The 16,786-nt window shown below is 42.7% G+C and overlaps 1 protein-coding gene across 4 annotated transcripts in view; it reads right to left on the bottom strand.

Annotated features, from left to right (window-relative positions):
- DLG5 (discs large MAGUK scaffold protein 5) overlaps positions 1-16,786 on the bottom strand; it is a 103,845-nt gene that overhangs the window by 36,192 nt on the left and 50,867 nt on the right. For 2 of the 4 annotated variants that reach the window (XM_060275014.1, XM_060275015.1), the window contains exons 4-10: positions 16,280-16,456; positions 15,243-15,426; positions 5,928-6,187; positions 4,742-5,054; positions 4,083-4,313; positions 2,172-2,356; positions 710-835 (exon numbers count right to left, since the gene is read on the bottom strand). In XM_060275014.1, coding sequence (XP_060130997.1) covers positions 710-835; positions 2,172-2,356; positions 4,083-4,313; positions 4,742-5,054; positions 5,928-6,187; positions 15,243-15,426; positions 16,280-16,456 — 1,476 coding nt within the window. The remainder of the gene's footprint in view (positions 1-709; positions 836-2,171; positions 2,357-4,082; positions 4,314-4,741; positions 5,055-5,927; positions 6,188-15,242; positions 15,427-16,279; positions 16,457-16,786) is intronic. The other 2 variants (XM_060275016.1, XM_060275017.1) reach the window with 1 other exon arrangement.

The raw sequence follows: 16,786 nt of genomic DNA, 5'->3' as shown, positions 1-16,786 counted from the left end.
CCGCCACCAGCACCAAGTCATCGCCTTCACTCTCCCAGATTTAGAAGGCTTTTAGCCCTTCAAGGCTAGAAGAAGGGAGAGATCTGTGTGCAGTGTTTCATGGACGCCATCTTGGCAGAAAGACAGCCCAGAAATTGAAAAAGTGAATATATGTAAATGCACAGGTAGTGGCACTAAACCAGTTATAGAGGTTGCTCTATTTCAGGCATCCCCAAACTGCGGCCCTCCAGATGTTTTGGCCTACAACTCCCATGATCCCTAGCTAACAGGACCAGTGGTCGGAGAAGATGGGTATTGTAGTCCAAAACATCTGGAGGGCCGAAGTTTGGGGATGCCTGCTCTATTTCCACTGCAGATGCTACTGGAAGGCTCACCTGGGAGGAGACTGGCTATCTGCGGAGATGGTCAGCACGGCCCACCTGTTCTGAAGGCAAGTACAACTGCCCTCCTGATTATACAACTGTTTTCTCCCATTTCTCTCTCTCTCCTGCCCTCTGATTACTTCGCTATAGGCTATTTTGTGATGTAATTCTGGCACACACCTCCTCGGGTTTGCCAATTAACAACATTTTTAAAAACGGGAGGGGAAAATCGCATACACATTCTTTTCAGCCTTCTAGGTTGTCCTACCCCAAGGACTCAGGTAAGAAAACACTTAGCATACAATATCAAGTCAGAGTTACACGTTGAAGGGGTTTCTGGAACGCACTTCAGCTCTTTCAATTCACGCACAGCGTCGTTCTTTTGCTTCCTCATATCATCCAGATTGCGAAGAGCCTCAGCCAGGTCGCTCACTGCTCTGTCTCTTTCCCTCCTCAGGTTATCACACAGAGTCCTTCAAAATGGAGAAAAATTGAAAGGAAATGTTAATCTATTGAGATACTTCTTTTTTAAAAAATATCACCAGCACCCAAGGTGTTGTTTTCAAGACAGCCTTGTGCTAGACAACGAATTAGATGCAGGTGCCAGACTGGAACAAGCAGCCTGTACTCCCAAGACTTCAGACTCTTTTCTACTTCACTCCATTGGCAGTGTGCTAGAAAGAAGATACTAAGTGCAATTAATTAATAGAGTCATAGAATTGTAGTTGGAAGGGGCCATGAGGGTCATCTAGTCCAACCCTCTGAAATGCAGGAATCTTTTTGCCCATTGTGGGGCTCAGACCCATGAACCTGAGATTAAGAATCTCATGCTCTACCGTGGACTTGTAAAAGGGTAAAAGAGTATTGAGAAATGATACATAATGAATTGGAAAAAAAATGTTAATAATTACATTTCCCCCCCAAAAACAGGGTCCATTTTGTTGGGAAATTCCCAGGTGTCAAAAAAGAATATTTATTTATGCTACTACTGCAGCCCGTGTTTTGCTACCCCAAAAATGGAAAACGAGCAAGATCCCAACCTAAGAAGAATGGCAACTTAAACTGATGGAATATGCACAGCTTGCAGATTTAACATACAGAATAAGAGAACAAGAAGAACATACATTTAAAGAAGACTGGAAAATGTTTACTGAATATATGGGTGAAAATTGTGTTCATTTAAAAACGCTGGAAGCATTAAGATAATTTCAACAGTGTAAATAAGCTTTGATGCGATGTAACAATGGTTCATGAATGGTTTAGTTCATGTAAAATATGCAGGGATGTATAGTATGCAAAATGAACCACGGAAAGAGAAGAAGGGAAGTCATTGAATTAAGGTTGTCTAAAATGAATTATTTTGAAATGTAAATTAGAAAAAATTAATTAAAATGAGAGAGAGAGAGAGAGAGAGTCTCATGCTCTACCAACTGAGCTATTTTAAAAAAATGCAAATTTATTACTATTAATCTGGAATACTTGCAGAGGGATAAACTGGAGAGAGGGTATATTCTGATATAAAGCTTGCATACCACTCCCAGTTGTCCACATGCATGGAGAACATGTGAATCAAAAGTAGCTAATTGGGCCCTTATTTTCAGATTGCAGTTGTACTATTTTCCCTCTTAAAAACAAAGCCAACATTACTGCCTATTATTTTCTTCCCCTAGTTCAGGACTACCATCCTGAGAACAGTTTCAACTGAATGCAACACGGCTGCAGCCCCTAGCAGATAACAGGGCACCTCAACTGTACATTGCAAATAAACTCCTGGGGAGAACTGTCAAACTGTTTGTTGTTGTTTTTTACCGTATGCTCTCTCGTTCTGCCACAATCTTGTCGCGTTCCTGAAAGGCCCAATCTCTTCTGCATTTTGCGACTTCTGCTTCCTGGACAGCTTCTTTTAACTCCTGTGACATTGCCTCGTATTGCTTCCGCAGCATTTCAATTTCTTTGTTTGCTCGTTCTATATCCAGTGTAGCAGAATCTTGTATCTGATTCGTGGGGTGTAATAATAATAATACCTTTACTGTCAATGTACAACCTGTGTGCAATAAAATTAACCGAGCCTCCCTCCCCCCCACACAAACACTCAATCTCATTGCACTCTGTGTGCTTGTCACACACCACACCACTTTGGGCTTAAGAAAACAAAAACCTTTTTACAGGAGTTTTAAAAATACACAAGAGTTCTGGATTTGGGATATGAGCACATTTCCCAGAATGTGTTCTATTATCATGCCATGGGCTCACTCTACCTACCTCCTACTTTAACTAACATAATTTCTAGCATTTTTTTCGGAATAGGCACATGCGCAATTTGTCAGCTTTCAATACTTCATGCACATTTTTTCTTAAAGGTTACTGAACACCACCAGTGTGTGCATGTGTATTTAGTCACTCAGGTTTCTGACACCCATGACTACCAATTGCTGTTACTGAACTGTTTGTAAGATGCCTGCTACATTACGCTTTTGTTTTACTTGTGCATCATTTCTTTTTTATTTTGAATGTTTTTATTTTTAATTGCATCTTTGTTTGTTGTAAAGGTAAAGGGACCCCTGACTGTTAGGTCCAGTTGCGAACTACTCTGGGGTTCCGGGGCTCATCTCACTTTACTGGCCGAGAGAGCCAGTGTACAGCTTCCGGGTCATGTGGCCAGCATGACTAAGCCACTTCTGGTGAACCAGAGCAGTGCACGGAAACGCTGTTTACCTTCCCGCCGGAGCGGTATCTATTTATCTACATGCACTTTGACGTGCTTTCAAACTGCTAAGATGGCAGGAGTTGTTTGTTGTACACCACCTTAATTTTCTTGGAATCAAAATGATTCGAGAAAATGATATTTTAAAAAAGTATGTCCACTGATTATATCAGTGTGAAGTAGAAAATGGTGAGATTTGTGGGAAACTTCAATATTCCTTTTTGTACACTAATTTAATCACAATGTGCATGCACTAGTACGTTCTTGCAACCTAGAAGATAGAGACAAACCAAAAACTACGGCAAATTATGCATTCCTAGCAGGCTGAATAGGAAAATAAATAAATAACAGACAAATGAGAGATTATTAATGTACTCTGGAAGCAAGGATGGGTAATTCAGAATGCCCAAATCAAGTGAGAAATTTGAAAAGAGAGAATCTCTTTAATATCTCAACTAGACGACAGATGTAAAATTTTGAGTAGCCAAGGAGTGGAAGCAGATTAACAATTTTATGTTTTTAGTTATGTGCATAATAATGTAATACAGGCACATGACAAACGTGGATTTCACAAAGGTACACGCAAAAGAGAGCTAGGGGACTCATTCATCACCTAATGATAATACGACTTAAACTCTACAATAATTTGAACAGCAACTACAATGATTTGAACAGCAACTCACACTGAACCCAGCCCAATGTCTACTGAGTCACATCCTTTTCCCACCTCTATCCTTGCCATTTGCCAGATTGTCACTTAAATAAAAAGCATATACTGATAGGGGCTGCAGGTGGAGAAGAAGGGGAGGAGGGAGAGAAAACCCACCAGCCCTGCAATTTTTAAAATGATTATTGCCTCTTTCAACCAAGGCTTTCCCCCTTATTTTCTGTTCCCTTTACCCTCTGTAGAACCCAAATGAGAAACTCTATTGATGAGCTTCCTTGTGATAGGTGATTGCACAAAGAGTCCTCAATGAGTGCAAGAGGAAGCATAAACTTGCAAACTTTGCCTCTACCTGGCGAGCTTGATAGTACTCTCTCAGTAGATGATCTCTCTGGATGATGGCTTCCGTTCTTTCCTTCCTAGCCACATCTCTCTCTTCCTTCACCGTCTCAATATCCTTGCAGGCTTGATCCAGCTCCTTCTGGGCTTCAGCCTTGTCTTTCACTTCATGGCAGTACTTTTCCAAGAGCTCATTCCTTTCACAGATTGCTCGATCTCGTTCCACTAGAGCAGAGTTCAGCTCCTGAAATAAAATAAAAATCCATCATTGGAGGTACGTTAAGTGTACAAGAAAGTCTTTCTCTTAATGAAAACACACTTAATTTTTGAAAGCCTGTGCCATGCATAAGAAGGAATAATACAGCACAAAACATGCATTAGATGCTATTAGCAAATATCTTTAAAGCTGCAACACATATTTGCTTGCATCAAAAGTTGAAACACTGTGCAGCCCCAAAGTAGTAACAGAGAAATCAGAGAAGTTAATCCTGACTAAGGGATGATTGACACAGAGGGCAATAACTTTCGTTATGCTATCGATGTAGTTCTAAATATCTGGAGGGCACCAGGATGAGGAAGGCTGGTCTAGAAACTTGCACAGAGTTACACAGGCAACACCACTAGGTTTGAACAACTCTTTCTGGCCAGAGCAAGTGACTTACAATACCACACCTGTCTTAAGGCTTCCATTTCCTCACTAGCCACTCTTTTCTCTGAGGATGTGTTTTTCAATTTGGATTCGGCAAGTTCCAGCTCTGTTTGCAGCTTATCCACTTCTTTGATGACTTGATCCCTCTCGCTCATGATGAGACGGTACTCGTTGAAAACGGAGTCCCTCTCTTCCTTGTACTTCTCTGCATCCTTCACGGCTTTCAGCTGCATTGTTTTAAACCTCGTCACTTCTGCCTGCAAACGCTCCATCTCTCTCTGTAGCTCCTTGTTTTGGGCAGTGGCCTTGCTCAGTTCCTGCTGCACGGTCTCAAACCTAAAGAGAGGAGGGAGGAGAGTCACAGCAAGTCTAAGGGAAAGGGGGCCATATGAAAGCTTCCTTCCTCTTTTACACACCACACTAAACTGTGTAAAGGACTAAATAAGAAGTGGCAGAGTCAGCCATGTTTCCTTTGTCACATGACTGCCCTGCTCACATGTTCAGGGGGGAGAGAAGCAGTGATTCTCATCTCATTATAAAAGATGTTGGTGAAAGGAGATGAGCTCTTCCCTGGATTACTTCTCTGGACTCCATCACTTCAGACACTTTTCTGTCAGCTCAATTCACTTCACAAACCATGGTGTAGGGGAGAGGAATAGTTCACCCACGTATGATGTTTTTACTTTGACATGGGACACATATGATTATATTGAATGCTGTGCAAGCAGAATTCCACTTCTGCAGCAGGACTTCAGTTTCCTCTCTACCTCCACATTTAACCCCAAATGTGCTCCCCAACCCTCAGGAGAGGATTTTGAGGGCACACCAGGTTGGGGTAGAGGGGGCAGGAGAGAAAGAGGAAGTGTTATTGTGTGGACAGAAGTCTTTTGCATCATGGGATACAGGCCTGACAAACAAACAAACACACACACACACACACACACACACACACAGAGAGAGAGAGAGAGAGAGAGAGAGAGAGAGAGAGAGAGAGAGAAAGAAATATGTGACTGGAGCAAACATGGCTCCAGTCTGGCTACTCAATCAGGTCTATTTTGATCCCGAGTGACCAAAAAATGAACAAAGAAACAGAAAGACCAAGACACAACAAGAGTCAGACAAGTTCAGAGAGGTAACTTGAGTGCTGAGTTTGTTCTAATAATAAATAAATAAATAATGAAATGGCTTTGTGGCAAAATAATCTTCTACCTTCTCAGAGAGGTGGAGTACTGCTGCTGGAAGTGTATTGCTGTGTCCCGCTGTTTCATCAGCATGTCAATCTGCTTCTGGAGTCGCCTGTTCTCCTCTTCTGTCTGCTCTAATCGGCTCAGATCAGTATTGTGACTCGCTATCTTCTCATTGTACCGCTTCCTAAGTGTGTCATAATCCTTCTTCACGCCCTCCAGCTTGTCCATCGCTGTATCGTAGAGTTTATTTAGTATCTCTGACGACCCATTCTGCTTCATCACCTGGAATAACGAAAGATATTCTGAATAAGAATTCCTGGCAGATAAACTTCAGTCATACTGTAAACAGGAGGGGGGAAAACCAGGGGAGTTTTTATTTTCTGCTCTCTAGGGCCCTCAAAAGAGCTGACGACGTGACACCTTAAAAAATTACAACATTGTTAGGGCCAAAGAACTGTGAGCAGAAGGAAAATAGCGGCAAGTGCTGCGTTCCAAAGAGATTGTACAGAATCCTCAGGGCCCTGAAAAGCTGGTTTCATGGCACAACACATGCTCATATAAGAGCTTGAATTAAGTTCTTGGAGAAACGGAGTAACATTTTTAGATTTATTATATTTTTCTGTGTGTAAGACAACCCCTATTTTTTAGCCCAAAATTAAGTAATAAATAATTGCAACATTCCATGTATAAAACAACCCCCAATCTTAAAACATTTTTTGGGAGGGGGGAAATATAGTCTTTATACAGGGGAAAATAGTAATTTTGGTCGTCTCCTAAAAAACACTCCAGCACAGAATAGGAGAGGAATTCCAGGAATGAAAAAGGCCCATAACATCCAGGAAGAAACACAAACAGCAGTAACAGTACCCAGACTTTGTGCAGCATATTCCCTCCCTTTCTGAAAAGAAATCTCTCCATATCTATACAAGTGTCTGCTCTTAAGAGATTTAGCCTTCCATGATCACTGGGATTTATACTCAATTTGTTAGTCTATGATCATTGATTATATATACCTTTTGGACACCAGAAGGCCCAGAACACCTCTCATGTATGTAATGCAAATGTTAAGATGTAAAACTACACATGGCATCAAAGCTGCCAGCAAGACGAAAGGTCTGCCCTGCCTGACACAATTACTGACGTATTCCTTCAAAATAATACAAATGTCTTGCACATACTCTCCCCCTTTCTTCTACTGATTTCTGACACTTTTAATCCAATATCTCTTCACGGGGGTTTCCTCCAATACATCACCTAAAGGTGTCTCCTGAACATGGATCTTCTCCCACTCTGTCCTTCTAAGTCTGAATGGCAAAATCATCCCCTGGCCCCAAGCTCCCCCTTTCTTTGATCTACTGCCCACTATTATGATACAACATGCAACTGCAGTTCCGTTTAAGTCTACCACAAGGTGGCACAGCAGTTACAATGTCCATTGCAGCCCTATTATAGATGCATAATGCTCAAAATTAAGCTAAAACCATTAAAATATATTCTCAACAAAGGAAGCATGGGTTGTTTTCGAAACACTTGTTTTTATGGTCCTGTCAATGTTAATACACGTTTATCGGGGTTAATTGGTAGGCATGCATCTATTTCCAGAGAGTGCTCATAAACTACTCAAAGAGAAAAAGAACCCTTTGGCAGTTTGAAAAGGACAGCATTCAGAACTTTTGGTAAAGAACACCATGGGGGAAAGAAGCCTCAGACTAGAGTGGTGGGAGTCCCATTCCCCGGAAGCAAACATCATTGCTATCACTTTCCACTGCACAATATCCAGGCCTGGCCCATGCATGAGGCAGGGTGAAGCAGAAGTGGCACCCCATTGGCCTGCCCCCACTGGCAGAGAAGTGGTACCAGCACTGGTGTCTGTTTGCAGTGAGATCTTGCCAAAAATCTTGTGAGCTCTCACGTATTGCGCAAGGCCTTCTGAGATTTCAGCAAAAGCTCCCCGGAAAATTGTCTCAGGTGCTGGTGCTGGAGGCTGCAGGGTGAGTGGCAGCAAGGGGGGGTGGCACCTCATGTTTCACCTCAAAACGGGACACACTGGCCCTGGCAGCATCAGCGCAAGTCCAAACCAGACCCCAGGTCCTGAGTTTTTGAATGACTAATCAAGAACCAACAACCTGCTCCTCCTTGCTTGCCAGCGCCTCTGTGTGAGTGGAGGGCATTATATATGTAGGTTTCACAAAAAACTTTTGGTATTCACTGGCACAAGATGTGGCAACAGCCACTAGCTTAGATGCAGTTGAAGGCAAATGAATCAAGTTAACTTTATGGAGCACAGGTCTATCAATGGCAATTAGCCATTATGGCTGCACAGAACCTCCATGTTTCAATGTCACTACTTATCCAGCACAATCAAGGAGGGATGGATTTAGATGATTGCCTTCTGTTGGGTGACAGACTTCATATATGCACACACTTTCCTCCTGTAGCGCAGTAAATACGGTGCTTCCAGGGGGAGGTTTAAGGTCTGACAAGCTGACCATGAGCTATCCAAATTCTAAAAAGAGGACAAAATCAAGAGTGCCACATTCAGGCCCTACTAAACATGGACCTAAGGTAGTCCTAAAGAGAAGGGTTCACTTCCTTCACAGTAAACTGTGCTCGGTCACTTCCAGATGACCTCTTTAGTGAGCATTTATCTTCATTTGTCTGTACAAAGTTTGCAAGGCGATGAGGATGGCATTGTGTTAAGCCACCCCACACTTCCCAGAGCATTTTCCTATTACTTTGAAAAGTCTGATTTTGGCGGGGTGGGGGGCACTGTTGTGCAAGAACAACTTTGGCTGTGTGAGTCAGTGACTGAATCCCACCACAAAAATAGGAACAGTCTGGAACTGTCCCTTATCAGGAATGGACTGCTTGCTTGGAAGAAGATAGATGCACCATGTGCCCAGGCTTAAATCTAACTCCTGCCCAAGTAGGTCTACTTTTATAGGGGAGCGCCAACCCACCTCATTCACCCAAAGCTTAATGATAAAGCAAGTTTTTTATAAATCAAAGATGAGTCAATAGGGCCCTAATAGCTCCCCTACGCATGACTATGGAGGCCAATTCTGGATCCACATGTCCGTCTACAGTGAGGACATTGGTTTCCAGGCGGGAGTTGATCACGGTGTGGATTTGCTAAGCGTGCTTCTCTTAGCACGTTTCTCCCTTGCGTCCTGAGATCGAGTTTCTTTGAAGCCCATGACACCTTTGGTAAAGGCTATTCTCCAACTGGAGCGCACGCAGGCCAGGGTTTCCCAGTTGTCAGTGTTTATACTACATTTTTAAAGATTTGCCCTTGAGACAGTCTTTAAACCTCTTTTGTTGACCACCAGCATCATGCTTTCCATTTTTAAGTTCAGAATAGAGTAGTTGCTTTGGAAGATGATCATCAGGCATCTGCACAACATGACCAGTCCAACGAAGTTGATGTTGAAGAACCATTGCTTCAACACTGGTGATCTTTGCTTCTTCCAGTACACTGATATTAGTTCGCCTCTCTTCCCAAGTGATGTGTAAAATTTTTCGGAGGCACCGTTGATGGAATCTTTTGAGGAGTTGGAGATGGTGTTTATAAGTGGTCCATGTTTCACAAGCATATAGTAAGGTTGGTAGTACAATAACTTTGTAAACAAGCACTTTGGTTTCCCTGCGAATGTCCCGGTCCTCAAACAATCTGCACTTCAATTGGGAGAAAGCCGCACTCACAGAGCTCAGGCGATGTTGGATTTCGGCATCAATGTTGGCCCTTGTGGAAAGGTAACTGCCTAGGTAGGAGAAGTGATCAACATTTTTCAACGTTACACCACTGAGTTGGATTTGTGGCGCTGTGGAGGGGTTATTTTGTACTTGTTAGTGCAGTACTTTGGTTTTTTGTATGTTGAGTGATAAGCCAAGCTTTTTGTAAGCTTCTTCAAAGATATTTAGGATGGTTTGGAGGTCATCCTCTGAGTGTGCGCACACTACGTTGTCATCAGCATACTGAAGTTCTATGATGAAAGTTATGGTAACCTTACTTTTTGCTTTCAGCCTGTTCAGATTGAAGAGCTTTCCATCTGTTCGATATATGATTTCTACTCCGGTGGGGAGTTTCCTTTCGACAAAGTGTAGGATCACAACCCTGTTTAACACCTGATCCCACTGTGAATGGTTCACTTTGAGAGCCATTGTTATCTGCAATTGTTGCTGTTATATTATCATGGAGGAGCCAAATGATGTTTCCAAATTTACCTTGGCAGCCAACTTTCAGAAGGACAGTCCACAGGGCATTACGATTTACAGTGTCGAAAGCATGAGTCAGGTCAATAAACACCATATACAGGGGTTGGTTTTGCTTTCTGCATTTTTCTTGAAGCTGTCAAGCAGTGAAAATCATGTCCATTGTCCCCCTAGAAGGCTGAAAACCATTTTGGGATTCAGGAAGGGTCACCTCGGATATTGTTTTACCATTGGATTGTTATTATATATATAATAACAATATATATATATATATATATATATATATAATATGTTGGCAACTCACATATTTCAGGGCAGACCCAAAACAAAAGGTGCTCCAGTTTGAGCCCCAAACCAACTAAGTAACTGCATATTTCCACACCAACATATATGTGTGGAAAGCCAGTGTAGGTTTTTGCTTCCTACAGAGGTGCAATTTACGGTAGGGTGAGGGGACTCCACCTCTTTACATTTCAGACTGCATATTATTCTTCAGGATCACCGTTATCTCTCACCAACTTCATGGGACTACATACTGGCTGTTGTTATAACTCAGGATTGGAATCATGCACAAGGAATATATGAAAAGGCACAAATACAGTGGTACCTCGCAAGACGAATGCCCTGCAATTCATTTTTCGCAAGACGAATGCGTCTTGCGATCTGATGGTGACTCACAAGACAAATTTGTTTTGCAAAAAATTCGTCTTGCGAATCGCGGTTTCCCATAGGAATGCATTGAAATTTAATTAATGCTTTCCTATGAACAAAAAAAGAAATTTCAATGCATTCCTATGGGAAACCACGATTCGCAAGACAAATTTTTCGCAAAACAAATTTACTCGCGGAACGAATTAAATTAGTCTTGCGAGGCACCACAGTATTTTATTTCTTTATTGGAAAGGAAATAGTTTGGCTTTGGTAGGGAACTGGCAGTTTTTGAAAGGCCAAACTGTTTTCAATGCAATTGCAACCAAACAGAATCAGTTTCTTCAAACACCTCCTCCCACTGGCTTCTTCCTCTTCCCCCAGTTCCTGCATCCCTTCATTATTTCCTTGGCTCCTCTGCATCCTCTTCAAGGGTCCCCTTCTCCTGTACACCCTCTTTCTCTCCTTACCCCATTCCTCCAGCTCCTGTCTCTTCAGCCTTCCAGGCTCTCTTTCCTTCAGCAAACCTCAGCCCTGAGCTCTCTTTCCCTAAGCTTCCATCTATTGCTCAGCTTCTTTGTGACATCATTCTTATTTGTGACATCATTACTACTCAGCCAATGGGCACCAAAGGCTTCAATGCATTGACAAAATAGCGAGTGTGCTCACTGTAATTAAGAAAAGCCACCACCTATCACCCCTTCAAGCAAATTCAAGCAAATTTGTGAAGTTATCCTCAAGAGGAACTTCCCAAAGAGCTTCAGTAAAACTAACTCAGTACCCTGAAGGTTTAGCACCTAATTTATTACACTGAAAGGGAGAAACGTGCGAAGAGGAAGGCACGTTTGGCAAATCCTCACCGTGATAAACTCCTGCCCAGAAACCTATGTCCCCACTATGAAAGGCTGTGTGGATCCAGAACTGACCTCCACAGTAACTTACAGACTCACTGTAAGACCATGTTCATGGAAGACAATCTTATTCGGCCACAAGTGGAATGAATTAAATTCGTCTTGCGAGGCACCACTGTAAGAGAGGTTGCTGTTTGATCTGTGATAATAGAGCTACAGCAAGTATATATACAAAAAACAAACCAAATGCTTATAAAATGCATTTAGTACAAACACACACAAACTTTTGCATCCCTTTTTAGGTTACTTTGTCCTTGTGTACAGTGTCAATATTTGTGCACAAGTAACATGCAATTCAGCCTTATACAGGCACAGCAAATTCACTTAAAAACCGAAGCTTCTGGAAAGGGGGATAGAGGCATAGACTGCAGTGAAGAAACAATTGCTTCCACTGGGAACTGGGGCAAAAAAGTTTGTGCCCCTTTAAAATAATTCTGCTGAAACTCCTTAATAAACAAATAGAAAACAAAGGCTAAGCCATCTCCATCTCTGAAAACATTTGTGTTTTCTACTGCTTGCTCTTTAACGGAAATAAATAAAAGTTGAGGCATGAGCATAATGGTGGAAGAAGAGGAGAGAAAATTTAACAAGGAGGGAGTTCTCCCATTCAAATCCTTGACAGGAAGAAGAGTAAATAATCCGAGCTGGGCCAAAGGGTGCCACCATGGCAACAGCAAGCAGGAAGAGACTTACAACTCAGTCAGCTGCTGCACGGGAAAATCAGTGGCCATCTCTGTCAGTGGAAGTAATCTGATCCCAACTTTCTGTCCTTTTAAGCCACCAGGCTCCTTGTGCCTTTTTAACGAGTTGAAAAGACACCAAGCTAAACGCACCTACAAAGGCACATGTTGCTGTTTGCCTCCCACCCCCACGTCATTCAGAATGAGACTAATCCTGATGGGCAGTGACAAAGGCATGGATGCACACTCGTAGCTCCTGTTCCAAACCAACGCAATTCACTTCGACATACTGTACTGAGAAAAGAAGCTGCAGATTCTTTCTTTTGCTATTGACTGTGGTGAGAGCAAACAGGGTGCAAACCCCGCCCCAAATGAAAATAAATGATGGGGGCCCCAGGTTAAGATTGGTACTGTCAAACCTCGGATCCCAAACACCTCCGTTATCATACATTTTGGTTCTTGTACGCCAAAAACCCAGAAGTAACTGCTCCAGTTTTTGAACCATTTTCGGAAGCCGAAGGGCTTCCGGAGAGTTTTTGTTTGTTTCCCCCCTCCATTGACTTTGTTGACCTCCCTTTGATCCTCGGTTGTCAAACATTTTGGAAGTCGAACCGTCTTCCGGAATGGATTATGTTTGACACCCAAGTTTTGACTTTTGGGAAAGCATCAGAACCGATGCACCAGATTTTGGACCTTTAGTTCACAGTGTTTCTTATTAGAGTATTTTTATTTAAAAGCTCTCGACAAAGATTTTTCACAACACTTTCCCATAAGCAGCATTCATTAACAAGAGCCTGGCCTGGAGTAAAAACCAGCACCCTGCACAGAGGGTAGGATCAGCAGCAGCCTATGCACATGCACAAGGATAGAAGCAATATTATTAATTTATTATTATTATTATTATTATTATTATTATTATTATTATTATTATATTATTATTATTATTATTATTATTATTATTATTTTCACTCCTAGTGAACACTCCTTAGTGAACACAGTTTCCTCTGGTTTATAGAGGGTGCTGCGGTAGTTGAAACAGAAAAGGTAGGTGACTGGAGTGGAAGTGGTTCTCCACCAATGTCCAAGCTGAGCAATTATGGCATAAATTCCAAAAAGAAGAAGAAAGGAAGATGGGATCCATGGTGGCAGAGGCAGTGAAGTATCTCACCTGCTTTGCAACAGCTGTCCGGGTGCATTTCCTGCTCCAGGTGGTGAACGACCTAGCAAATCTTGGATCTCCATGCTCAACCTTCCTATCCAAAAGACTGAGGAGTTTTAACTAAGCTGTTTTTCCTGTGCGTACCCACCATTATTGTCTTAAAATATCTGTTGCGTACTAGCCCAATGCATCAACACCTCCCTGCAATTATGCTTGGGGTCTCTTTCGAAAATGAACAATGGATCCAGTGCCATTTCCACTTGAAGCGCTTTCCCGTGTTCCTTGCTCGGGTGGAAGGAGGCTACGCGCACTCCACCCAAGTTGCTCCCCATCTCTGGCCAGGCTGGCCAGTTCCCCACACTTCACATGCTTCAGCAATGGAAGCAAATTAGAGAGACCCCTCACTATCCTTGTCCCCCTTTCTCTACAAGGGTCAGGTTGCAAAGCCAGAGCTGAGACCCACGCAAAAGGCCGTTTCCTTTGGATTTGGAACAGGGGTGCCAACTTGAATGAAATATTGGGGTGGGTGTCAGGAAAGCTCCACCCTGCATAATCGTTCACAAGATCCTGCACACACACATACACAGCATTTGAATGGCAATGCCCATAAACACGGGGGGCAGGCTCCCTCAAATATTTTATGGGTTGTGACGATGGGACCTCAGCCCCTAGGAGCTGACTACTATGATACAGGAGGATAATTTGGGGTTCTGGACCCATGTATCAACTCCATCACGTGCTTTCAGGAGGTTCAGCTTGGGCAGTTTCACACACTACTAATATGTTCACATTCACATTTCGGATGCCTAGCAAAAACAGTGAATGAATGGGACAGAAGAGCTTGTGGGACTTGCACAGGTCAATGAGCTCTTTATGCCCCCATCTCGTACCTTTGGGAACCAATGAGACCAATCCTTCCCTTTTATGTTGCCTAAAAAGCAGAGGTGTACCCAGGGGCTGGCCTCAGTAAAAGGCGCAGACCCATGGGAGCGCAAAAATTGCACCTGTCTATTCTGGCTCAGATCCTCTGGCAAGGATGCAAGGGACCCTTGTGCCAAGGGTACAAGGGAGCCTACGTATGTGCAGTGTGCATAGGAATTGGTTCATATATTTTTTTCAAAATATAGTCCGCCCCACAACAGTGTCTGAGGGACAGTGAACCGGGCCCCTGTTTAAAAAGTTTGAGGACCCCTGCTCTAGATATTGTTGGATTACAGCTCCCATCATCCTTCACATCTCTGAAATTAAGAGCAGCAGAAGTGTGAACTGAGCAGCGCACTTTACTAGAAATTACAGTGGACCCTCTGGATACGAACTTAATTCGTTCCAGGGGTACATATGTACCCAGAAAAGTCCGCAACATGAGGCGCCGCTTCTGTGCATGTGGCAAAACCCAGAAGTATACACACGCATGGCAAAACCCGAAGATAATGTAACCCACTGTAATGCGACAGAAAATGGCAGCAGTTCTAATTTACACAACTAGGTGTGCGTTATAATCAAAAGTAAACTACTCCTTGTAGTAATGGGGGGATTATGGAAATTAAGGAAATCTATGGAAATTAAGGAAAAGAAATAAGCACTGTGTGTTAAAGAAATGAAATGGAAGAGACACTCTCCAGCAGTGCCCAAACAAACACTTGAGAAATAAGTGGGGGTGGAAAAAGAATAGAAAATACAGTAAATGAGAAGCTGAACTCAGCAGGCAAAAACAGGGCAGAGGCTACCTGCTGCTGCTGACTGCGCAGGTCTGTTATCTCCTTCAGATCCTCATCATGAAGTCTCTTCATTTCCTCACATGACTGCTGGAGGTGATTGTGCTCTCGTACCAACTGGCTGTTCTTCCGCTTCAAAGTGTCCATGTCCTCCTTCAGCTGCGACTGGTCACTCAGCAGACGACTGTGCAGTGTACTGTTCAGATATTAGAAACATAAACAGGAAATGCTCATAAAAATGCTCCAATGGCAATTAAAAAGCAATTTCAGAAAACACGGAACAGCAACGTTGCTTTATCGAGTAAGCATCCCCATAAAAGAACCACCACAAATACAGCAAATCCTCCAGACTCAGAGGGGTTTATTCATTCTATACAGCTGTGTCTCTCCAGACGTTGTTGGGCTCCCCATCAGCCCAGCCAGCAAGCCAATCATCAGTTGTGTTCCAAGACTCTCTGGAGGACCATAGTTTAGTCACCACCATTATACACCATCAAACACAGAAATTAGCATGTGTAGTGTCATTTCCTCCATTTGATAAAGAAGTTAAATTAAGAAATATCCACCATTAGAAACCACCAGATTTTGCACTGTTGCTTGGTGTGGTGCATTTTGTTGATGTCTAGTTGCCTTTAAGAGAATTCTCCTTAGCAGTGTCATTTACTGCACTGGACTCCACCCTGGAACTACTGAAAGCAGGGTTCTGAAAGGGGGAAGCAGGGGACAAGTATTATCAATTCACTGAAGTGAGAAGGTCATCCACACCAAGCTAAGCCTATACTCCCCACCATAATTTTCAGAAACTGGCTCTCCATCTTCAAAGATTTTTTTTTTAAACCAATCCTAAATCTGCAGCCAAAAGCTTTGAACATTATCTCTCTACTGATGTTAAAATAATGGCATTTTAAAAGTTGACTGAAGCTGGAGATAAGAAAACTATGATGAAGGACCTTTGAACATTAAAATCTAAGGCAGCTTAACTGACACATAGTAATGGCAGGAGGAAACCAAAATACATCCCTGTGCATATACCGTGTGCCTTTACTTACTGATAGAAATCAGCCTCCTTAGCAGATTCTTCACATCTTTTTAGCGTTTTGGTGTGTTGGTTCTGTAGAGACTGCAGATCGGACATTGCCTTCATGCACTGAATCTTCAGCCTTTCATAATCATGGTTTGGCTTGGGGCTAGGCCTACCACAAAGATAGATTTCAGCTGAGCATGACCTTAACACAAGATTCACATGAATACACATCAAACATTTTAAGTATTAAGGTGAAAGAAAACATGCACCCCCCAAAGGTTATATGAAACAAAAATGATGCATTAAGCATACTCTGTACCCACATGGGACAGAGTTGGCCACTGGTGGTGTAAGTAATTTGCAAAGATAACATCACTAGCTAACAAAGACTGGATCATCTAGTTCAACCCCCTGCAATTCAGGAATCTTTTGCCAAGCATAGGGCTGTAACCCACAACCCTGAGATTAAGCGTCTCATGCTCTCTGACTGAGCCATCCTAGGCATCCTTAACTGCCCCTCCCCAACTTAAAC

Source organism: Zootoca vivipara, chromosome 5, assembly GCF_963506605.1.
Source record: "Zootoca vivipara chromosome 5, rZooViv1.1, whole genome shotgun sequence".
Taxonomy (NCBI): Eukaryota; Metazoa; Chordata; class Lepidosauria; order Squamata; family Lacertidae; genus Zootoca; species Zootoca vivipara.
Note: the sequence above shows the minus strand (reverse complement) of the source record. Positions and strands in the feature narration are given on the sequence as shown.